The 25993-nt window shown below is 38.0% G+C and overlaps 1 protein-coding gene and 1 non-coding gene across 2 annotated transcripts; one reads left to right on the top strand and one right to left on the bottom strand.

Moving 5' to 3' along the window:
* Positions 1–2811: 2811 nt before the first annotated feature.
* LOC142544410 (uncharacterized) lies at positions 2812–4761 on the bottom strand. Its single transcript, XM_075651461.1, has 3 exons — positions 3871–4761; positions 3448–3708; positions 2812–3225 (listed from the first exon to the last, which is right to left on the bottom strand). The coding sequence occupies exons 1-3, from the start codon at positions 4759–4761 to the stop codon at positions 2812–2814; spliced, it is 1566 nt and encodes a 521-aa protein (XP_075507576.1).
* Positions 4762–4807: 46 nt separating this feature from the next.
* LOC142547884 (small nucleolar RNA R71) lies at positions 4808–4913 on the top strand. The gene has a single exon (XR_012820778.1). It is a non-coding gene; the product is annotated as a small nucleolar RNA R71 (small nucleolar RNA).
* Positions 4914–25993: the final 21080 nt, after the last annotated feature.

Below are 25993 nucleotides of genomic sequence, written 5' to 3'. Positions count from 1 at the left end.
TAACTTTTTAAATCCCGTTGAGAAGTAAAATAGTTCAATGTGTTGAACGACTTATAAAGGAGTTTATAAGTGATCGAGCAAAACTTGCACTGTGGAATCCTCAATAAAAATATGGTTTTATATGCTCAAAAATTAATCGCAAGTGCACGATGTCAAGTTATAGTATAATGTACCGGAGTACGAGTATCGTTCCACTGAACACTGTGTTTGACAATTATTATTTTCAGTTATTAAATCTTTAGCAACGAAAATTGATTGGTTGTTTTATTACTACTCAAATCAAATAAACATGCAAATAAAATTATTCAAAATCAAGTAATGAAATATAATTTCTAAAATGGTTGAGTAAAATTCAATGAGAAATGAATTTGTTGGGAATTTCGGTTCACCTACCCCTCGTTAATAAATTAATTCGTTCGATATTGATTATATGCTTCCGACAGGATTTCCTATTCAATTGAACACACTCTCTCGAGCTATGCCAAACTAATTCTACTCAATGAAGTAATTAAATGTCTTTAACTATTTATCAAGATTGAATTGCATGTCGATTTCTGAAATCCCCTAGTTTTCGACCCTCAGGACTATGACTATCGGCGCGTATCCAATTTCATATGTCTATGTAAATTGTAGATCCACGGATTATACTACTCGTTCCTATCACAAGTTATTCTCTCGAACTCACTCGCAATATAAAATCGTTATTAAAGTTAGCTACGCTCTAACAACACGATAAAACAGTAGTAAAATCAAGAATAACGCAACAATCGAAATATAAATTAATTCAAATCAAAGTTTGGGGTAGGATCCCCTTAAATCCCAACAAATATTTAAGTTAGCTACTCGAATTCATATTAGAAATAAACAAAACTAAGTTCAAATGATAAAAACTAAATAAGAAATACTAGAGTTGACGAAAAACACGAAGAACGGTGCTCGAAAATCTTCGAATCTTCAATCCACGCGTTTTCTCCAAGCTCTTCTCCCTTCCTTGGCTCCTTGGCTGCTGAATAATGATCCCCCCCAAAAATAATTTCGTGCCTCCCAATCACTACCATATCATCCACCTTTACAAAATAAGGAATGGAATCGTCCAGAATTTTTTCCAAAATAGGTTTCCGCCCGGGTGGAAGGTCTTCGCAGATTCGGCTTTTTAATTTTCTTTTGACGCGCCCGGGCGGATGACTCTCGCAAAAATTCTTTTCCCACATCTTGGAGGCGCCCGGGCGGATGGCAATGTGCGCCCGGGTGGATGGCTTTCGCAACTAATTCCTTTTTTCTTTATTTTTGCATGAATTTCCTGCATTTTCACACCGAGACATATGATTAATAATAAAACATAATATAAACTAAAATGTGACAAAACACATGCAATCTAAACTATAAATGCAACACAATGGGACAAAACATGATGTGAAAAACAAGTAAAATCCACCTATATCAACCCCCCGAATACTAACCTTTTGCTCGCCCTCGAGCAAAACAGGTGACAAAAAAAACAGACTAGAATATGACACAAAGTAGCTCGACAGTGAATTCATAGTCATCAACTGGCCTCAGCGAAACTCAACATAATCCCTTGTCGATCAATGTAAACGCACAATTCTTCGCACTTCCCTTGGTCTAGATATTGTTTCAAATAAAACATGAACGTGTGTGTGTGTCGTTAGTCCTAGCATCACAAATGACAGAGGGATCCATTTTCCACCATTGTCAGAGATTTAAATCAGCCTGTTAGTGTAAATCTTACTCTCCTCTATTCCTCTGCACTCAGTATCTATCAGCAACTATTTTTCTCTCTCTTTTTTTTTTCTGAATAGGAATACAGTGATAAAAGGACTAATTTAGAACCTCTCATCTCAGATCCAAATCTAAGTGTTTTTATATTTTTAGCCAGGAATAGGATTTCATTCCTTTATTCGGCTCCACAACACCTTACATCTCCAACTTTAGCCAGGAATAGGATTTTATTCCTTTATTCGGCTCCCCCACACCTTACATCTCCAACTTTCTCTTTTTTTTAACGCTGCTGATAGATACCTCGATTCAAGAGAAAAAAGTCAAGCTCAATTCACACCTTCAAACATCTTTGTTCCCCACTTCAGTTTTAAATTTTCACCATCTTATCATGCATACTTCTAGTTCTAACATTCATGCAAAGAAAGTTCAATGTTTTAAATAAAACTTTATGTCTTTACCACAGTATGTGCTAAAGGAGTGCGAGTACACTACAGACAGGGCATGTCTCATCACTTCTTAATCATCCTTGGCTAGTGTGTACTATTTCGAACACTGTCGGCTGACATAAAGACCAATGCAAAATAACTAAAACGGCATGCCCCGTCCACCCCCCAATACTAAAGTCAAGCAGTGTCCCCAATGCAACAAACGATAGACAAAGAGATAGATAGGGCACGACAAAATGGACACAATATACCCTAAGCATGTAATAGAAAAAGAAATAAATAAAGTGAACGAAACGAAATGCAATAAATAAAAAAAAGGATAGAAGTGACTCCCCTCTCACTGATCCTCCTCCTCGTGCTCCTCCGGGGAGGATGATGCCTAAAACTAACATTAAAATAAGAAGATTGACTAACTCTAAAGAAAAACGAAAATAATAAAATCGAATTAAATGCAGGATGAGGGAGAGAGGGGTAGTTCTCAATTTATAGTCGAGAGCTTGACTGTCGGTTCCTCTCAGCTCTGACTATTTTGGAATCGAGTGACTCCAATTTGTGTCTCCATTGCACCACCCAAATAATGCTTCAGTCGTTGAGCATGGACTGTGAACGGCACATTTTTCCCATCTCACAAAGTTAATACTCCCGAGGGGGATACTTTGGTGATCTTGTAAGGGCCCGTCCATCTTGACTTGCGCTTGCCAGGAAATAAGCGCAACTTGGAGTTGTGCATGAGCACCGCTTCGCCTTCTTTAAATTCTCTTGGTGTAATGCGCTTGTTGGGTGCTAGCTTTTTACGCTCTACGTACCCATACTTCAGGTGTGGAGGCAGTGGTTTGAACTCACATGTCGGCGGTTCCTCAACGCTTGACTTCCGAGGGGTCAGGTCCCTTCGAGCTCCCAAATCATCCAATTTCATTCTCACTGGCTTCGTCCATGGATGGTTGGCATTAAAGTATGCCCCTCTTTCAGATATTTCGTCATCAAGTTCATCCTTCACTTCAGTGGTGGGGGTGACTTTCAATGAATCATTCATAGCATCCTGCACAAATTGACACACAAGTGAATCCGATGAATCAACTATAAAACAATCATTAGTGTGCAGTGTATGCTTAAGAACGTTAAAAACATTAAAAGTCATTTCTTCCTTTCCCACTCTCAATCTCAACTTCCCTTCTTGCACTTCAATCACGGCCTTGCCAGTTGCAAGGAACGGTCTCCCTAAAATCAAAGGCATCTCCCTATCCTCTTCCATGTCAAGCACCACAAAATCCGTAGGAAATGTAAACTTTCCCACTTTCACCAACACATCTTCTTTGACTCCTCGTGGATGTTTGACGGATCCGTCAGCTAGTTGCAAGGACATCTGTGTTGGTTTAGGCTCGCCCAATCCAAGCTTCCTAAATACAGATAAAGGCATAAGATTAATGCTCGCACCAAGATCACATAAAGCTTTAGGAAAAACAACATCACCGATCATGCAAGGGATAGAAAAACTCCCTGGATCCTTTAGCTTTGGTGGGATCTGATTTTGTACCAATGCAGAGCAATTCTCATTCAATTTTACCGTCATGTGATCCTCCAACTTCCTCTTATTAGCTAAGATGTCTTTCAGAAATTTAGCATAGCTCGGCATTTGCATCAAAGCATCAGAAAAAGGAATATTGATGTGCAGTTTTTTAAATACCTCAAGAAACTTACTGAATTGCGCATCAAGTTTTGCTTTTTTCAATGCTGCAGGAAAAGGAGGGGGTATAACAATTTTGGACGGTGCAGTGGGTGCTGGTGTAGAGTTAGAAGACTTACCTTTGGATGTTTCAGAATGCTCATCCAATTTTTGAGTTTTCTCTTTTTCTCTTGACTCTAAAACTTTCCCACTCTTCAACTCGATGGCCTTCACTTGCTCTTTTGGATTTGTCTCTGTGTTGCTTGGCAAGGTGCCCGGCTCTCTACTTGCTATCATCTTGGCCAACTGTCCAATTTGATTCTCGAGCCCTTTTATCGATGCATCTTGGTTTTGAAGTCTAGTTTCAGTTGATGAAATAAACTTAGACATCATTTGCTCCAGGTTGGACTTATCTTCTCTAGGAGGATCAGATCTATACATCGGTTGTTTTCCATATGGTTCTCCTCCTTGCGGTCGATTCTGACTGTTTTGACCGTCCCATGAGAAGTTGGGATGTTGCCTCCATCCAGGGTTATATGTGTTTGAATATGGATCATTCTTTGGACGGTTGTGGACTCCCACTTGATTCACCGATGGCTCATTTTGCACATAAAATGGATTGTCATCTTGACAGTCCTTCACAAAATGTTCACATCCACACTTTTCACATAATATCTCTTGAAGACGCATAGCTGTGCCACCCATGTTCAAGCCATCTAGTTTCCTGTTCAAAACATCAAGTTGTGCAGTAATAGCAGAAAGATAAGTTACCTGGTGAACTCCTGCACTTCTCCGCTGATTGTTTCTTTCAGATTGAGGATGATAGCTGCTAGTAGCCATCTCCTCCAACAGCTCATATCCCTCTTCAGCAGTCTTCCTCAATAGATTTCCACATGCGGCAGCATCTATCATAGTAAGTAAACCATAATAAAAGGTTTGAACAATTAACCCAAGTGGCAACTCGTGATGTGGGCATCTACGCAAGAGATCTTTGAAGCGCTACCATGCCTCATACAACGACTCCTGCTCGAATTGAGCAAAGATGGTGATGTCTGCTCGAAGCTTCATGGTCTTAGATGGAGGAAAATATTTGATGAGAAACGCTTTCGCCATGTCCTCCCATGTGGTGATCGAACCTACAGGCAAACAATTCAACCATGCTTTAGATTTATCACGTAGGGAAAAAAGAAATAAACCCAACCTAACAGCATCATCAGAAACTCCATTAAATTTAAAAGTATCGCAAATTTCAAGAAAATCTGCGATGTGCGTGTTTGGGTTATCTACTGCAGATCCTCCAAACTGGACTGTGTTCTGAATCATCTGAATTATAGCTGGTTTGATTTCGAACTTGTTTGCCTTCACCATAGGCCTCACAATGCTGGGGCGTGCTCCACCCAAAGAAGGTTGGGCATACTCCAGCATGGTATGCGGCGTGGTATCTCAACACGTCTAGCATCATGGTGTTCCTCTTCATGATCGTTCTCGTGCCTCTCCATCAGTTCTTTCAGTCTCTGTTGTTGTCTTCTCCTGCGGAAAGTTCTTTCAATTTCAGGGTCAAACTGCTCAAGCTCCACGTCAAGTGACTTTGGCATGCACTGGATGAGATATCTGTGAAGAAATCGAAGGTGTCAAACAAAGTAAAATAGAGAATACTAAAGAAAATAACTAAAAATAAAATTGTGAATTAACAGTCCCCGGCAACGGCGCCAAAATCTTGATCGAGCAAAAATTGCACTGTGGAATCCTCAATAAAAATATGGTTTTATATGCTCAAAAATTAATCGCAAGTGCACGATGTCAAGTTATAGTATAATGTACCGGAGTACGAGTATCGTTCCAATGAAAACTGTGTTTGACAACTATTATTTTCAGTTATTAAATCTTTAGCAACGAAAATTGATTGGTTGTTTTATTACTACTCAAATCAAATAAACATGCAAATAAAATTATTCAAAATCAAGTAATGAAATATAATGTTTAAAATAGGTTGAGTAAAATTCAATGAGAAATGAATTTGTTGGGAATTTCGGTTCACCTACCCCTCGTTAATAAATTAATTCGTTCGATATTGATTATATGCTTCCGACAGGATTTCCTATTCAATTGAACACACTCTCTCGAGCTATGCCAAACTAATTCTACTCAATGAAGTAATTAAATGTCTTTAATTATTTATCAAGAGTGAATTGCATGTCGATTTGTGAAATCCCCTAGTTTTCGACCCTCAGGACTATGACTATCGGCGCGTATCCAATTTCATATGTCTATGTAAATTGTAGATCCACGGATTATACTACTCGTTCCTATCACAAGTTATTCTCTCGAACTCACTCGCAATATAAAATCTTTATTAAAGTTAGCTACGCTCTAACAACACGATAAAACAGTAGTAAAATCAAGAATAACGCAACAATCGAAATATAAATTAATTCAAATCAAAGTTTGGGGTAGGATCCCCTTAAATCCCAACAAATATTTAAGTTAGCTACTCGAATTCATATTAGAAATAAACAAAACTAAGTTCAAATGATAAAAACTAAATAAGAAATACTAGAGTTGACGAAAAACACGAAGAACGGTGCTCGGAAATCTTCGAATCTTCAATCCTCGCGCTTTCTCCAAGCTCTTCTCCCTTCCTTGGCTCCTTGGCTGCTGAATAATGACCCCCCCCCCCCCCCCAAAAAATAATTTTGTGCCTCCCAATCACTACCATATCATCCACCTTCAGAAAATAAGGAATGGAATCGTCCAGAATTTTTTCCAAAATTACAATCGCGCCCGGGCGGACATAGGTTTCCTCCCGGGCAGGAGGTCTTCGCAGATTCGGCTTTTTAATTTTCCTTTGACGCGCCCGGGCGGATATAAGTTTGCGCCCGGGCGGACGACTCTCGCAAAAATTCTTTTCCCACATCTTGGAGGCGCCCGGGCGGATGGAAATGTGCGCCCGGGTGGATGGCTTTCGCAACTAATTCCTTTTTTCTTTATTTTTGCATGAATTTCCTGCATTTTCACACCGAGACATATGATTAATAATAAAACATAATATAAACTAAAATGTGACAAAATGCATGCAATCTAAACTATAAATGCAACACAATGGGACAAAACATGATGTGCAAAACAAGTAAAATACACCTATATCAATAAGCATAAGGAAAAATAGAAGTATGACTTCTATGAGAAGAATGTAATTTTTAATTTGTGAAAGTGTTCCTAAATTAAAAGTTGGCTCAAAGAAATAATGTATTTGAAAATTGTGATTTTCATAAACATTATTATGGATTGAATTAAATTAATTCAAGTGTTGAATTAATTAAACACTAGTGAGCTTAGTAGAACCCAAATAATTAAATTAATTCAAGTGTTGAATTAATTAAATAACATTGGGTCTTGTAGAGCCCAATTAGAAATCATTATTCAACTAGTGAGTTTGAGTAAATTCAAATAAAGATTTAATTGATCTCAAATGTGTTTGAGATATTTAAATAAAAGTTCATGAACTTTGTAAATGTTACAAGCTCAAATAATATGCATGGGGAGGTGAAAGGTTGTAGACAAGTTTTTCAATAAACTAGGCATGACATTCCTTTGAAAAAAACAACACTTTTTACACAACCAAGAAAAGTCTTCCCTCCTCCAATCATTCTCAAGGGTCCGAAATTTTTAGCTATTCTTCTCCAATTTTTGTTCTTCAATTGTTGAGGAAAAAATTCTCTTCTCAAAGAAAAAATGTTCCAATTTTTCTAGTGCAAAATTAGAGTGGATCTATCTTGTTAGTGGTGGAATTAATTTGAAGGAAGGAGTCCAAGAGCAAGGAAAGCTTGTAGAGGGTCAACCATTCAAGAGCTAAGTTGTTTACAACTTAGTTGGAGCCATCATCAATCTTTTGATATTGATAGGTAAAAATCTTAAAACACCCTATGAATGTCATTTCGTGTTTTTCGTATTTGCTACACAAAATATGTTGGTGTGCTCGGTTTTATTCTTGTAAAAAATTTGATTTTTGGAAACTTCTGTTGCGCATCCAGGCACCGTAACTGATACCCTTTCAACATTATCATATGAGTACATGAAAAATAAATTATTTTACAGTTATATTCCACCAATATATTGTTCATTTTCAGAGAAATCGTTGAGAAAATCTGCATCATCAATATTTTTCATTTCTATTCCACCAGCATATTGATCATTTACAGAGAAATCATTCAGAAAATCCGCAGCATCAAAATGAGTTGAATCACTCAAACGGCCACTGTGCTCAGTGAAGTTGGTCTCTTTTTCTTTCTCCTTTATCGATTCTTTATAGAGCTTGCAAAGGTGATCGGGGGCTCGACAAATACGAGACCAATGTCCTGGAGTGCCGCATCTAAGACAAGAACTTTCAAATCGTTTTGAGTGATTTTCATTACCACTCATGTTCTAATGATTCCTTTTCAGTGGGTGATTCGTGACGCCTTTTTGAGATGAGTTATAAAAATAATTATCTCGATTGTTTTCAAAATCACGGCCGCGACCACGACTACGACTACTTCCACGTCCACGTCCACGACCACGACCTCGACCTCGACCAAAATCTTGTCTCTGAATTTGATTTTGGTTTTCAGGTTTAAATTCATTTTTACTTACAGCATTTATTTCTGGAAATGCTGTTGCTCCAGTAGGTCGGGACTGCTGATTTCTCATTAGCAGCTCGTTGTTCTTTTCCGCCACAAGAAAACAGGCGATAAGTTCAGAATATCTCACAAATCCACGCATTCTATATTGTTGCTGTAGAGTTATATTTGATGCGTGAAACGTGGAAAATATTTTTTCAAGCATTTATGATTCCGTAACTTCATGTCCACAAAATTTTAATTGCGAGATTATTCGATACATCGTCGAATTATAATTACTTACTTTCTTAAAATCTTGGAATCTCAACATATTCCATTCATCACGGGTGGTCGGAAGTATAACTTTCTTTATATGTTCAAATCTTTCTTTTAATCCTTTCCACATAGCCATGTGATCTTTTTCGATAAGATATTCACATTTTAAACCTTCATCAAGATGTCGACGTTAAATTATTATAGCTTTTGCTTTTTCTTGTGATGAAGATATATCATTTTCTTTAATGGTCTCGCTTAGACCCAATGATTCAAGATGCATTTCTACATCGAGAGTCCATGGCATATAATTTTTTCCTGTAATGTCGAGCGCAACAAATTCGAGCTTTGCCAAGTTTGACATGGTGTTACTATAAAAATAACAATGCATTTTATTAGTTAAGTTCTATTAATATGACAATAAAAAGTAACAGATAAATTACAAGTACAAGCATTCTTAAAAATCAAGAAAAAATGCAAGGCAGATATTCTCCGATAAATACATGACTAGTGAGTATAATAACCAAAATAATTATACAAAATAACCTTGAAAGAGCCATCTTCTTTTTCTTCGAAAATTTTGATGAAGAAAATTTTTAGGAAGGAAGAATAAGTTTGGAGTGATTGAATGTGTTTGTGAAGACATATTTATAGGGTAAAAACTAGCCGTTTATGACCGTTACAAATTCTTAAAAAAATAAATGTATGTATATGTAAATTTTATGGTAATAATATGATGTATATAATGTTAATTATGTATATCATATCATAATATTATAATGAGGTGTCAGAGACTCCTTTTACATAATACTGTGACATTATACAAATATATATAATTATATAACACAATAAAAATATATAAACAGTGAAATAATCACATCACGTTATTATAATGAGGTGTCATAGACTCCTTTTATATAATAACATGATATTATTCAAATATATATACAATAAAAATAAATAAACAGTAAAGTAAATACTCTTACTTTTGAATATTGTTATATTTTTCTTGTGTTTTGGAGCTTGGAAAAAAAATGGAGAACCAAAGCTTCGAGTATCGTGCTGATAACGTGTTAAAAGTAAAAATTTACGGTAAAAATAATCTCAAACTCTCAAAATTTACCAAACTACACGCTTTATAAAATTTTCTCTCTAATCAATTGTGATTTTCTTCACACATTGCGAGACCTATTTATAGAATTTCTTTGAAAATAATCCAAAAATAAATACATTTAACTTTCTTATTTTCAACATTCAAATATTACAACTCATATTTTTCAACACAATAATATTATTATAATCCCATAAATTCTATCTCATACATGTCATAGCGTATTCGACCCGAGTCATCATATACCCGGGTCCACTCAGTAAGATTATGGATCTAAGACTAATGCGACGAGACCTGAGTAAAGGCCCAAGTGAAATCCGAGCTAGCTTCTGCTCGGGAGAAACCCTTTGTAAGGATACTGTCTGAGCAGCCGAACTAAAAATATATCGACCTGAGTTCAAGTCAGTGTGGCGGTGAGTAAATTCATTTCCTTAAATAACTCTTGAACTAAATCATATGTGTTAAGGAAAGAATCCTTATATAATTCTTTTGGGTAAATTTGGATTCAGTACCTAAACTAAAGTAGTTTTGTCCCAACTCCCTGATGAGAGAAAAATATTTTATAAATATCACAAATATACTTATTTCCTATTGAATTTTAATTGATAATTGGGCCTCAGAAAATGGTATCAGAGCTTAAGGTTAATTTAATTCAAACACATAATTTATTAGTATTAGTAACTAAATGTTTGAGGAGGAGAATTTTCTCAATTAACATAAATCCGAACCCAGGTTCGAGATTAACTATTTACAAGATTTATTCCAGAACTCATGAATATCTGAAACATGAAGATCTAACCAAGATTAAATATCAAGAAGGAACTTATCAGAATCCTAAGGTAAACTTATGATTCAAAATAACATGTTCTTAGAAATAGTACCGGATATCTCTAAACTATCGGGAGATCTTAGAGAAATTCAAAAGACGGTATAAAATTATGGCAATATGATGTATTATGTACCGCAAAATGTGGAAAAATCCTTGAAAACCAGGAAAAAATTCTTGGAATATTAAGGGATATTCGTACGAGAATTCAAATTCTAGAACAACAACCAAGTTCTAGTAAAGGAGCTTCAGAAGGAAGGTTACCACCATCCTTTGGTACTGAACCCTTGTTACATCAACAAGAAAAGGCCAAAGTAGTGTTAAAACCTTTGACTGAAGAAGAAAAAATTATCAATCTAATTAAATCTGTCTCAGAAAAGAAATTAATCTGATGACAACTTTAGAAAGGATTGGTCTAGAGGATCTACAAGAGCTTGTAGAATCTTTTGTAAACCTCAAAGTTGTAGATCTAAAGATGAACACAACGGGAGGTGAACCACCTTCTATAACCTGGTCATCTTCTCAGAAACCACCAAGAGAAAGTGTGGGATCTCAAAACATAAATATGAAAGAATCTCAACCCTTTTTCCATACTGTTGGAGAATCACACCCAGTGGGAACAAGGACAAGGAGAAATAAAATTCCCTTGCACCAAACACCCTATGGGAAAACTGATCTAGAACCTATATCCTTATGGGGTTATGTTTAAACTTGATGTACTAGATTTCAAAAACAGATAAGATCTGATAGATGACTGGAAATCTGCTATGAGAATCGCTGCGTGAACTTTAGATCTCAACAGAGAATGATTTATTAAACTTTAAGAAATGAGTCTTATCCTTATGCTCGAGGTGGAAGATGTTCTTGAAAACCAAGAACAGTTTGGTCTAGACAAAATGCCAGATCTTATAAATCTGGACAAAGAAGTGGACCATCAAGAAGTATGATATCATCCCAAGCCTCGAATACATCTCGAAGCACAGGAAGAACACCTACGAAGAAAACTTTCAGAAGAGCTCATACTCGAGCCAATGAAAGTTTTAAAAATTGTAATTGCTGGACATGTGGAGCAAAAGGTCATATCTTAACCAATTGTCCAGAAAATGAAAAAAGATGTATTAAACGCTTCAATCCAACCCCGGATAATGAAGAGGCAATTTATTACCAGGATCTTATTCAGGTATACCGATTCGAGGATATTGCCTCAGATGAAAGTATATATGATGAAGAAGAAGTCTTGAGTCTGGGAGAATCTGATGGAACTGAATCAGAATCTGACTAAAGACGAGGTGTTTCGACAAGAAACACATGAATATTTGTCTGATTTCTTAAGTCGGACAAAAATATCTCATAACATAGTTCAAAGAATCATGAGAGAAAATCCTAGTCTACAGAGATATAAAGGATTCTCTGCAAGACAGGTAGAAAAGTTCTTAGGAAGTCTCGGCCTAAGAAACAGAAAGCATCATCTAATCAATGAAGTTTCTAGAAGGGAAATTGCAATCCCGGTGGAACTTACAGGAAATAAAATGGAGATGCTGTTAATTCTTTCTGAAGAAATTAAGGAGGAATTACAAAAACCCAAGATATAAGTAGCAAGGACAATGTCCTGAATTCATATAAGAGCAATCTAGATTATGATAAAAGCTACTTTCAAATAAGGAATAGATTCATCCATTAATATATTCTATATGCGATAAAAGAATGGGGAACCTTCAAGATTCAGTACTGGGAACTATCTCAGGAAATCTCTGTGCAGGAAATATTGTAGGAGTAATTTATCAGAGAATTGCCCTACAACTTAGCAGGTCGAGATTTTAGTTGAGCCTTGACATTACATCAGAATTTCAAGGAAAAAAGACTGATGAAAGAAGGTAATAGACCATATTCTATTACCTATCAAATTTCATCTGTTCTGTCTAATATACATCATTCAGAATTGTTTATTAGAAATGAGTTTATTGAAATACCCGAGATATTTGTAAAAGTTGCCCAGGAAATTTATCCAGAAAAAGTTGAGTTTCCTTTAATATAGGAAACAAATATCCAAATACAAGACAAATCAATTCTACAAAGGAATCAAAGTTTTAAATTGGAATCAAGGAGACTATCCTTTCAGGGAGATAGAACTAATAGTTACAGGTGGGGAAAAGCGCATGTCCAAGAAACACAACAAGAGCCAACAAGCTTTTCTACCATATGAAAGCTTAGATGCCCAGAAGGGTGGAAGGAAGTAGAAATAGTATTTGATATTACGAAACAAAAGAATCAATTTCTTTGTAATACCATATAATATTTGGAACAACCTATGATAGGAAACTTACCAAGGAATGATCAATATCGGAGAATTGGAAGTTCATATCAAAGGAAGTCCAGAGAAAGAATCAGATCGACTGGTTCTTGAACTAGAGTTTATCGAGGAACACAAATCTTGGAAACGGCTAGGGTATGGAAAGGAGTTTATGGCAGATGATAGGATGTGAAAAATCCAATAACCACAAGTTCATTCTCGATATGCATTCCAGTAGGAATGTTATATGAATAATAGAAGGCAGAATATTTTGCTGCTTATATTGATTCAGATGCTGGAATCTGTAGAGAAAAAAGAGGAGTTTTTCCAAATAATTTGGAAGAAGAATTACCAAAGATTGCTGGAAGAGATTTTTCCAGAAGAATCTTAATCTTATGTAAAGGGATTAAGATGACAGAGATTGTGATCGGAGGTGCTGGACAAACACCTTGGTATAAGGTAAAAACACCACCAATTTATTTTCATGATACATGAGCTGACATTTTGTTATGAAATAATTTCCTTCAAATGTTTAAGTCTTATACGCAAGAAAATGAGACTAGAAGATTAGTGTTCACAACACTTTGTGATCACAAAAATATAGTCCAGAGACTAAGAGAGGCATTTTATCAAAAATTGCCAATTCAGTTTCGCAGCAAGCGTGGTGATGAAGGAAAACTTTTAAACCCAAAAATTAAGGATTCTAGACGGTTTGGAAAAACAATACTCCAATTAAGAGCAGATAAAAAACTCCAACCAGAAGAAATAGAATGACTTAAAATATCTCTACATAAGAATGTGGTAGAGTTTGAATCTAAGGTATCATTGGAATATGTCAAGAAAAAGATCAAAGAAAATTACAATGAAGATCCCTTGACATGGGGGGACAAAAATCAACTCAAAGCTAGCCTTAAAATCATGAAAGGCAAAGAGTATGAATTTGTCCGTTGTAAGCCCATCTCAATGAACATCATTGATCGAAGGGATATGCAAATTAAGGAACATATGGACCTTGATTTGATTAAAACAGGAATTTCACCATACAGCAGCCCATGATTTCTGATAAGAAATCATGGTGAAATAAAAAGAAACAAACCCAGATTAGTTATTAATTATCAAGAAATTAATAAGATTCTGGAGTTTGATGGTTATTTTATACCTAGCAGAAAACATCTAATTAGTTGCATACGCAATGCAAAGGTATTCTCTAAATTCGATTGTAAATCTTGTTTTTATTAGATTCGAATGCAGGAAGAAAGCAAGAAATTCACAGCTTTCTCTACTCCACAAGGACACTATATTTGGGAAGTATTACCAATGAGATTGGCTAATTCACCTCAAATATTTCAAATGAAAATGGATAATCTATTTAAAGATTATTTTAAATTTATGTTTGTTTATATTGATGATGTGTTAATCGCATCAAAAAATATAGAAGAACATATTAAACATTTAGAGATTTGCTCTGATATTTGTAAAAAAGAAGGACTCGTTCTATCAGAAAAGAAAGCAGTCATTGCCACAAGAAAGATCGAATCTCTAGGAATAGAAATCGATGAGTCTGGAATAATTTTGCAGGAACATATAGTAGAAAAGGTGCAAAATTTTCCAAACAAACTAAAAGAAAAGAAACAACTTCAAAGTTTTCTAGGAGTTGTTAATTTTGATGGTATGTTTATTAAAAATATAGCAAAACACAGGAAAGTGTTCAGTCCATCATTGAAAAAAGATGCAAAATTTTTATGGACAAAAGAACGCACACAGGGACTTAGTCAATTAAAGGAGGTTTGTAAAAATCTTCCAAAAATGTCTATTCCTCGAGATGAAGATGATCTGGTATTATATACGGATGCCAGTGATCATTGGTGAGCAGCAGTTCTTACTAAGCTTACACCCGACGGAGAACAACCATGCAGATATTGTAGTGGTCTATTCTCAGATGCAGAAGCCATAAGATGGCATATCAACGAAAAAGAATTTTATGCTGTAAAAAGGGCTTTTGAAAAATGGCCATTATTTTTACTTGCAAAGAAATTTACATTGAAAGTTGATAATACACAAGTAAAAGCTTTTCTGAAAAAAAGGATGGAATCCAAACCAAAAAAGCTAGACTTTTAAGATGACAAACTGTGGGGACCCGGACACTAACTCATTCTTTTCAATCATCATTAGGATTAATTGGGAACAATTAAATAAACTGGGTCATAAAAAAAAATTTAATGTTGAACACTTTATAAACAAGTGTACAAAGTCTACAATAAGTTAGGTCTCATCTCATTCAAATTACAAGATCAAGTTTAATATCAACAACAAGATCAAAAGTACAAGTCTTGTACAAAAGCAAGTCATAACTAGGGTTCAACAACTACATATCAAGTGTTGAAAATCAGTTCTACATCTAGACCCGGATCTCCACTCTAATCTCGATCATTCATCCTCTTCTCGACCCTGATCATGTCCAACATGTTGTCATGCACACATACAAACACAACAACAGCCGGATAACTCCGGTGAGAAATATAATTCCCAGTATAAACAACGTATACATGCATTTCATACAACCATATATAAAAGCATATAACATATGTAAATCAATATGCATCGTAGTCTACGAAAGCATAAATGGATACAAAGCAATAAATCAAACTCTCATTCTTTGACTCGACTCTTATCTAGGGATCCCGGTTGAATAAGAACGTAACAAGTCTCCCACCTACTCTTCCCAGCTAGATGGTGGTACGTTCTTATTCCCAGACATTGGCTCTCTATATCGAATTTCTACAATAGGAGTCGATCTACTCCTAAGCACATCGATATCCACCAAATGTCCAGTGACTTGGCACCTCTGCCAAAGACTCAGTACATGCTTTGCTATAAATCAATAGACTAAACATATCAATTTCATGAATTTCAAACATCAAAGCAATTACAATAAAGTATGTGGTTTTGGAAAACTCAAGCTATCTCTTACTCGAGTTGTATCTTCCCAGTTTAACATTGATTTATACCTTTCTTTTTGTAGATCAATCTGGTCAACGAAATCAAATATCGGTCTGGCTCTGTTCAATCTTCGAATCCTTCAATACCAAATCTGGAATGACATTTCGAGAAGTATAATATCATATACAACTCAAGACAATACTGGATATGATCAGAACTCAATCTAATTCGGTTTTGACGGCATAACAGCACAATCTCGATATATCCAGCAACTCAATATCAACAGATACCAATTTCAACAACTCATAATTATAACAAACACAAGCTGATATTCTCAAATTCTGCATAATCTCAATCAACATAAGATGGAAATTGATAACAATTTCATACGTTGTTCGTTCTTCGATCCGATTTCGGTTATACAATTACTACAATCTCAGGAATACATAATATGGATCAAATCATGATTCCTTCAATACCATATTTTCAAACCATACAGGAAAGTAATAAAACTTACGTCCCGTTGAAGCTCTGGACAAGAGACGTACAGAACTCAACTCGGATCGAAATTCTGACGGATGGATCTTGCATAATCAAAATTCTAGAATCAAGAACTTTGCAATTCTTTCATGGAGTCTTTCGGTCTCTTCTGCTGAAATTCTGAAGGAATGAAGATGGAATGAATAAGTATACATGTTCCCATGCATGGCAAGACAAGTGTCACAATTTCATACCTCAGTGCTCGTGTGAGGCCCGGGGCCGAAGAGGGCGGGGGGTGATCGCTGGTGCCTTCAGTTGCACGGACAATGAGCGGCTCCTGGCAGGCTTCTAGGTGGAGGGAACATGAATGAACCGACCTACACGGGAATGAAAGGGATTTCGAGACTGTTCAATGTAATGGACTGTACAGTTGAAGAGGGCTTAAAAGATTTGATTTGTATTACTCATATCACGAAGGTGCATCTTCTTTTCGGTAGCTCATCACATAAGAACTCCAAAGTTAAGCGTGCTTGACTTGGGGCAATTTTGGGATGGGTGACCTCCTGGAAAGTTTCCTAGAGTGCCTGTGAGTGAGGACATAAGCACGCTGGAAAGACTCGTCTTGGTACAGTGAGGATAGTCGTCGAATCTGGAGTGTTACAGCTGGTATCAGAGCCTATGTTCTTGTAAAGGGTTGTACTACTACTGACCACGAGAAGCTCACGAAGTCACGTCTTCGGTCTGTAAGATTTACATTTACACATTTCGTTTACAGCATGAAATATTTTAACAGCATGTTCTCATGAAATATTTTATGTTCAGATTTTGATTATTCAGTATTTATTTAAAATTTTAAAGAAATTATGGAAATTATGCATGTTAATTACGTATGGGTTATGTATGGAACAGTATGCCCCCTAGACGCATTCTTGAGCGTGCGAGAGATGATGAGCCTCGCCAGGAGGACAGGGAGGATCAGAGACAAGAGAGGAACGGACCTCCACCCCCTCCACCTGACATGAATGCCCAGATGCTAGCTGGGATGACTCAGTTCTTCGCACAGTTTGTGGGGAACAATGCTGTGGCAGCCAGGCCGACAGGGCCCGAGGCTACTTATGAGCGGTTTATGAAGATGCGTCCGAAGGAGTTTTCAGGGACGTCTGATCCCATGATTGCCGAGGGCTGGATTAAGTCCCTCGAGGTTATCTTCGAGTTCATGGAGCTTGGAGATGCAGACAGAGTTCGTTGTGCCACCTATCTATTCGGAGAAGATGCACGCCTATGGTGGGAATGAGCATCAGTAGCTTTGAACATGGCTACACTGAGTTGGACGCGCTTCACGGAGGTATTCTACTCCAAATATTTTACTGATGAGGTGCGTTCCAGGTTGACCAGGGAGTTCATGACCCTGAGGCAGGGAGATCTGACTGTTACGGAGTTCGTCCGTAAGTTTGAGAGGGGTTGCCACTTTGTGCCCCTGATCGCCAGTGATGCTGGAGCCAAACAGAGACATTTTATGGATGGTCTGCGGCCGATCTTGCGCCGCGATGTTAGGGTGGCTGGCCCTACTACTTATGATGTTGCCGTCTCCAGAGCTCTAGCTGCATAGCAGGACCAGCATGACATTGAGAGGGATCGTCAGGGTAAGCGACCAGTTCCAATACCATACCGTCCTCCTCCTCCTCAGCGGCAGTATCAGAACAAGAGGCCTTTCCACAGCCCACCCTAAGAGCAGAGGACAGAGGCAGCAGCAACAGGGACGTGCAGTCCCAAGGACCTTTGAGCACCCAGTCTGTCCCAAGTGCTCACGCCGCCATCCTGGAGCATGTATGTATGGTTCCGGAAGTGTTACAAGTGTGGTAGTCCAGACCACTTGCTACCACAGTGCCTACAGGGAAGTCTGCCTACCCAAGGCAGAGTCTTTGCTCTCCATGCAGCAGAGACGAACCCAGACACCATGCTTATGACAGGTATCTTACAGCTTTAAGTTTTTATTTGAAATTCGATGTTTTGAGAATCTGGGTTAATATTTTGAACATAGAATTGACGATAGGATTGCATGCTCTAATCAGTGTTATTTTCGGGAATTTAGTTTAGGAGAACTCTGGCCTTTGCATGTCTATAAGTTTAGTTCTTGTAACTATTGGGTTCAACTTAGAGTTCCGATCTTTCAGGGAGAATTTTTATATCCGTTTCCGCTACGAAAGCCTTGATAGATTCAGGGGCTACTCACTCGTTTATTTCGGAGGTCTTTGATAACTTCCTCAAGGTCAAGACCGTTGGGTTAGATGTGGCATATTCAATAGTACTGCCTTCTGAAGAGGAGATGACAGCTACCAATGTGATCCGAGACATAGACCTCGAGCTTCATGGCAATCTTGTTTATGCGGATCTTATCATACTGCCGATGCCAGAGTTTGACATCATTCTAGGGATGGACTGGCAATTGCGGAACAGAGTTTTGATTGACTTCCAGTGGAGATCTGTTCTTGTCCGACCGCCTGGGATGACGCAGTTCTTATTCGAGCCAGACAGGTACTTTCCTTTACCGCGCATTATACCCTGTGTCCAGGCTAGGAAGCTCATGCATAGAGGGTGTCGGGCGTTTTTAGCAACTTTTATATCTGTCCCCGAAGCACCCAGTCAGTCAGCTTCAGATGTTCCGATTGTTAGAGACTTCTTAGACGTTTTTTCTGAGGACGTCTCTGGTATGCCACCCGAGAGAGAGAGGTGGAGTTTTCCATTGAGCTTATGCCAGGTACGGTTCCGATCTCAAAAGCACCGTACTGACTAGCACCAACAGAGATGGCAGAACTTAAGAAGCAGATTCAGGAACTTCTTGACAAGGAGTTCATTTGCCCGAGTTTTTCTCCGTGGGGCGCGCCAGTCTTATTTGTGAAGAAGAAGGATGGTTCTATGAGGCTCTGTATTGATTACCGGGAGTTGAACCGGGTTACAGTGAAGAACAAGTACCCACTTCCGCGGATTGAGGATTTATTTGATCAGTTGCAGGGAGCTTCGGTATTCTCGAAGATTTACCTGCGTTCCGGTTATCACCAGTTGAGGGTGAAAGATGCTGATGTTTCCAAGACTGCTTTTAGGACTCGTTACGGCCACTACGAGTTCCTTGTGATGCCGTTCGATTTGACGAATGCGCCAGCGATCTTCATGGATCTCATGAATCGCGTATTTCAGCCGTATCTTGACCAGTTTGTGATAGTATTCATAGACGACATTCTCGTCTACTCGAAGAATCAGGAGGATCACAGCAGACATCTGACCACAGTGCTGCAGACCTTGCAGAAGCACAAGTTATTCGCAAAGTTCAGTAAGTGCGAATTCTGGTTAGAGAAGGTGGCGTTCTTAGGTCACATTGTTTCTAGCAGTGGTATTGAGGTAGACCCAGCAAAAGTTGCCGCAGTCAGAGATTGGGTTGTTCCGCAGAATGCATCCGAGATCCGTAGTTTCCTCGGGCTAGCAGGATATTATCGGAAGTTTATTCGGGGATTCTCCTCCATCGCAGTTCCACTCACATCATTGACCAAGAAGAATGTTAAATTTGTGTGGAGCGAGGAGTGTCAGAAGAGTTTCGATACTTTGAAGCAAGCTCTTATCTCAGCGCCAGTTTTGGCCATGACGTCAGGGCCCGGAGATTTTGTTTTGTATACCGATGCTTCGAAGCTCGGTTTGGGCGCAGTATTGATGCAGCATGGGAAGGTGATAGCGTATGCTTCTCGTCAGCTGAAAATCCATGAGAAGAATTACCCTACCCATGATCTAGCGTTGGCCGCCGTGGTATTTGCCTTGAAGATTTGGAGGCATTATTTGTATGGGGAGAAGTGCCAGATCTTTACCGACCACAAGAGCCTCAAGTACTTCTTTACGCAGAGAGAGCTGAATATGCGTCAGAGGCGTTGGTTGGAGTTAGTGAATGATTATGACTGTGACATTAGCTACCACCCGGGCAAGGCTAATGTAGTTGCGGATGCATTGAGCAGGAAGGTCGCAGTGATGGCTCATTTGACGATTCAGAGACCTCTTCAGTCTGAGATGCAGAGGTTTGATCTAGAGACTTATCCTCGAGGTAGAGTTCCCCGTCTATCTACCTTGACTATTCAGTCCTCTTTTCTAGACCGTATGCGCAGTGGGCAGTCAGCAGATGAGTAGTTGGCAAAGTGGAAGCAGAGAGATGAGGCCAAGGGCAGTGTCCTGTATACAGTCAGCGAAGGTATTGTGAGATACCGAGACAGAATGTGGGTTCCTAGCAGTGGTTCTATTCGAGCAGATATTCTATCAGAGGCCCATATATCGCCGTACTCTATTCACCCTGGGAGTACGAAGATGTACAAAGACCTGCAGTTATTGTATTGGTGGCCGGGGATGAAGAAAGACATCAGACGGTTTGTATCCAAGTGTCTGACATGTCAGCTTGTGAAAGCAGAGCATCAGAGACCAGCAGGTATGCTCAAGCCTCTTCCCATTCCCGAGTGGAAGTGGGAGAATGTCACCATGGACATCGTGACCGGTTTGCCGAAGTCAGTCAGAGGATCAAATTTTATCTGGGTGATCGTTGATCGTCTTACCAAATTAGCGCACTTCTTGCCTATCAAGACGACTTTCACCATGATTCAGCATGCAGAGTTGTATATCCGGGAGATAGTCCGACTTCATGGTATTCCAGTTTCTATCGTATCTGACAGAGACCCCAGATTCACTTCCTCATTTTGGAAGAATTTGCATTCGACTATGGGTACGAAGTTTTTGTTTAGCACATCTTTCCACCCTCAGGCAGATGGGCAGTCAGAGCGAGTTATTCAGATTTTGGAGTATCTCCTCCGCGCTTGTGTTATGGATTTCTCTGGGAGTTGGGAGTCGAACCTGCTATTAGTGGAGTTCACCTATAACAACAGCTTCCAGTCTTCTATTGGTATGGCTCCGTTTGAAGCACTGTATGGTCGTAAGTGTAGATCTCCTATTCATTGGGATGAAGTAGGGGAAAGAGCAGAATTGGGTCCGGAGATTATTCAGCAGGCTGCCGATGTAGTAGTCAAGATCCGGGATATGATGAGGACTGCTCAGAGCCAACAGAAGAGCTATGCAGATCAGAGGAGGAGAGATCTAGAGTTTGCCGTTGGCGACCATGTTTTCGTGAAGGTAGCACCTATGAAGGGTTTCATGCAGTTCGGAAAGAAAGGAAAGCTCAGTCCGAGATTCATCGGACCATTTGAGATCCTCGACAGAGTTAGGACGCTAGCTTATCGTGTTGCTCTTCCGCCGAATCTGGCCGGAGTACACAATGTGTTCCACGTCTCTATGCTGAGGAAGTACATGGAAAATCCTTCGCATGTCTTGAACTTTGAGCCGTTGCAGCTTACCCCGTACCTGTCTTATGAAGAGAGACCAGTGCAGATCTTAGACAGACAGGAAAAGAAGCTTCGGAACAAGCTGGTTAAGCGAGTCAAAGTCAAATGGCTTAACCATTCAGAGGATGAAGCTACATGGGAGTCTGAGCCAGAGATGAGGAGTCGTTACCCCGAGCTATACGGTAAGTTTTAATTTCGAGGACGAAATTTCTTTTAAGGGGGGGAGAGTTGTAGAACCCGTAAACCAGACTACGTATAAGCCATGCATAATTACTATTATTTAAATTAAAATGATTTTATGCATGATGATTTAAATTCTTTTCTTTAAAGTTAATTATTTTATGCAGTAGTTTAATTGTTATCTTTTCAGTTAATTAAGTGAGGCCGGACTGGAGTTGGAGTTTTGAGATAAAATTTAATATTAAGAAAACATTCCCATAATTTATTTTAGCTAACTAATAAGTTAATTTAAGGTAAAAGAATATTTAAGAAATTATTTAAGTAACTTGAGGTTAGTAGGAAATAAGTTCATTTAGGTTCCATAATTAATGTGTTAATTCACTAAATTATTTAATGGATAGATAAGACTCTAAAGATTTAAAATACACTAACTAAGCAATATTTTCCCTCCACTTGTTTGCAAAATAACAATTGAAAATAATCCAACAAAGATAAAATGTTTGGGCATAATTTAGTGAATTAACACATTAAGTGGAGGGGAAATATTGCTTAGTTATTATGCTATTAATTATGCTATTAAGTGGAGGAAAAATATTGCTTAGTTAGTGTATTTTTAATCTTTAGAGTCTTATCTATCAAATAAATAATTTAGTGAATTAACACATTAATTATGGAACCTAAATGAACTTATTTCCTACTTACCTCAAGTTACTTAAATAATTCCTTAAACATTCTTTTATCTTAAATTAACTTATTAGTTCGCTAAAATAAATTATGGGAATGTTTTCTTAATATTAAATTTTATCTCAAAACTCCAACTCCAGTCCGGCCTCACTTAATTAACTGAAAAGATAACAATTAAACTACTGCATAAAATAATTAACTTTAAAGAAAAGAATTTAAATCCTCATGCATAAAATCATTTTAATTTAAATAATAGTAATTATGCATTGCTTATACGTAGTCTGGTTTACGGGTTCTACAGCTCGCGCATATGCGCGCCCTATCTTTGCGCATATGCGCGAGACTTACTGTCTCGGCACATAACAAATTTTTCTTCTCGCGCATATGTGCGCCTAATCCTTGCGCATATGCGCGAGACCTATTGTCTCGGCACTTATGGAAGTCACCAGCTCGCGCATATGCGCGCCCTGTCTCGCGCATATGGGCGAGGTCTTCTGCCTCGGCTCTTGCTTCTGGCGCATATGCGCGCCTCGTTTCCGCGCATGTGCGCGATACCTACTGGATTTCACACCTACCATATCCATGCTTTCCAATTTCTTGTCTCGGAGTTGTCTTTCTATAATCCCATCAATTTATCAATTAATAATCTCGGATTAACAGAATAAAATCTCGGGCATTACACAAACTTTATGTCAAAATTATTTTTGTGATATCATTATTATTAAATCTCACGAAAATATCTTTGCATATTTTTTAACAAGAGATGGACAACATTGACATCGATGCTATTGTCAAGATGCAAATGCATTTGAGGGAACATCTTGAAATGCTTCAAAACGAGTTCAACAAGCTGGCCTTAAATGCAGAAGTTGCAGGAAGGCTATTACAAGCTGATAAGAAAATTGTCTTTGATCGAATCACAGGATGTTTACAGGCTTATACTTAGTTATGGCCTGTGATATAAAGGCCTATCCTCCAAGGCATTGAGAAGCCACTGATTTCCCAAATGGAGAGTTTTCAAGTACATGACTCTATACATGGAGCAGGGGATTCAAATACCCCTAGAACAAGTGTTAAGTCGGGATCATCTCTAGATGAGTCGGCTGAAACAAAAATTGAGACTCCAGATCCTTATCTCGAGTCCTCAAGTCAACCCTTCACCTCGGGGATTGAAGAGGGAAAAGATCAACCTTAGACCTAATACTGACAAGGGTAAATCTAAGGTTGATACTAATGAAACTGCAATTTCTCCGTTTCAGGTTTACCAACAAAACTGGGAGAAATTAAAAACAAGAGTAGGCATTAACCCAGCCACTAACAGGGTTGATGTTTCAGGAAAATATCCTAGGGTATGGATGAAACCAAATCCATACCCAAAGGAGGTCAAAGCTTGGTATGAATTCGGGGCTCTTGCCTAAGTTTATACCACATCGTCAAGCTTCCCAGAAATTTCAGGACTACCCAAATGGATTCAGGAAGCTGTTCATGAGACGTGGGTAAATAATGACTATTTGTCCAGAGGAGACATTCTGGAGTTATACTTTTTCAGTACAGCCCTAGAACCAGCATGGAAAGTCTCACACGAAGCCTTTCATTTCATCAAGCCAAGGAAGCCATATACAAATGTCCAGAAATTAATCAAGGATCCTCCTTCAGAAGAAACACCCATTGTTGCTTCAATAACTGAAGATGACATTTTCACCAGAAGAGCATGGGGTCTATGGGTCTGTCTTACTGAGATGAACAAAGTCAAGTTTCAATTTAAATTTTATCATAATTCGGTAAACGGATCATTCCTGTTAAATACTATGACAGAAAAAACCACAATTTTTGCAGAAGATCTATTCGAAAAGGAAAGAAATCTTCTGTGGAATAGTAAGCTACCGGGGAGTAAAGAAACTCGTCGGAAATTCTGCAATATGGCTCATGTGGGAAGATGGTCAGAATAGATCTGCCCAGAATGCCCAAATCAAAAGGAGCCAGAATTTGGCAAGGGCTTCATACCTAGATCAGACAAGAAGCATCTTGCAGAGGCATGACCAAGTGGTGAAGTACCACAACCACGTTTTTCTCAGGGAAGCCAAAAGTTTAAGATTCCTTGACAAAAATAAGTGGATATGTGACTACCATCACTTTTTCTTGGGGATAACAAAAGCCAAAATATTCCCCGATAGGAAGTAGTGGGCATGTGATAAATCCACTAAATGACGAGGAAAACTTGGACCCAAATGACTATAAATAAAGAGTAAATGGGAACAAGAAAATTCACACAAGAGTTAAACCGAAATTTGGAACCACGGAAAAATGTATGCTACATATCTTAAGGTTTCCAAATGACGGATTAAAGAAATAAGAAAGCAGCTGAAATATTTTAAAGATCTCTACAAACTATTAAAAGAAGAAAAGAACGAGATCTCAGTTGATATAATACAGACGCATATCAACTGGTTATGTTAGGAGATAAAATCAGAAGAACAAGTCATTGCTAGATTAATGATCTAGAAAGGGACAAATCAAGAAAAGGTGGAGGGACCATTATTCAACCACCAACTCAACTCACTCAAGAGATAATGCCAAACACAGCTGGTGGGCAATAAAGAAAAGTTAAGGCAAGAAATGAAGTCCGTGAATCAAATCCGCAAAGGGCTTTTATAAATAAGCAAGAAGAAGGAAGTTGAGATCATCGAACATTTCTTCAATTTTTTTCAGAAATAAATTGTAATATTTCTCTTTCTAGTTTATGTGTTTTGTAAGTTCAGCTACTATCAGTAGCTAAACAAGTTTCTCCTCCTCTACAAAAGGTTACTATGTATTAATAAATGTTTGTGTTTGAATAAAGAAATCATTTGCTCTAGCCCCTCTCATGTATTATTTTCAAAATTTTATCTTTTATTGTACACCCTAAGGTAGGAAACAAATTAGGATTGTGCCAAGTGCTGCTGAAGGAATCTGTGTCGGTAACCATCTGTTGCGAATGCGTGGTTAGACTGTGAGGAGCAGTCTGTAAAATATGGTGGATACAACCAGGTGGAACTCCGGTCAAAGAGGTAAAAGATTTAATTTACATTACGGAAGCATGATGGGCCTTTAATTATAAAAGAAAATCAATTAATAAAAATAAGGTTGAGGGGTATTTTGGGAAAATAGGGAGTGGAGATGAAAATGAAACAAAAAGGGTAATGAATACAAAGTTGTCCAATTCTTTTTTACTGCCTTTTTCATTAATGATATTGCAAAAAAGTCTTAAATTATTCCAAAAAATTCTTCAAATAGTTTTGAGTATATCATATTTCAATAATATTATTATACTCCCATAAATTCTATCTCATACATGTCATAGTGTATTCGACCCGAGTCATCAGATACCCGAGTCTACTCAGTAAGATTATGGGCCTAAGACTA

The sequence above is a fragment of the Primulina tabacum genome, chromosome 5, assembly GCF_025594145.1.
Source record: "Primulina tabacum isolate GXHZ01 chromosome 5, ASM2559414v2, whole genome shotgun sequence".
NCBI lineage: Eukaryota > Viridiplantae > Streptophyta > Magnoliopsida > Lamiales > Gesneriaceae > Primulina > Primulina tabacum.
Note: the sequence above shows the minus strand (reverse complement) of the source record. Positions and strands in the feature narration are given on the sequence as shown.

What these genes read in the sequence shown, in the direction of transcription:
- LOC142544410 (XM_075651461.1), bottom strand. Translation starts at nt 4,761, where the DNA reads ATGATAGATGCTGCCGCATGTGGAAATCTATTGAGGAAGACTGCTGAA. An exon ending in AATTCAGTAAGTTTCTTGAG is followed by an intron (nt 3,709 to 3,870) that starts GTATTTAAAAAA and finishes GTACAAAATCAG; the next exon opens with ATCCCACCAAAGCTAAAGGA. An exon ending in CATTTCCTACGGATTTTGTG is followed by an intron (nt 3,226 to 3,447) that starts GTGCTTGACATG and finishes CAATTTGTGCAG; the next exon opens with GATGCTATGAATGATTCATT.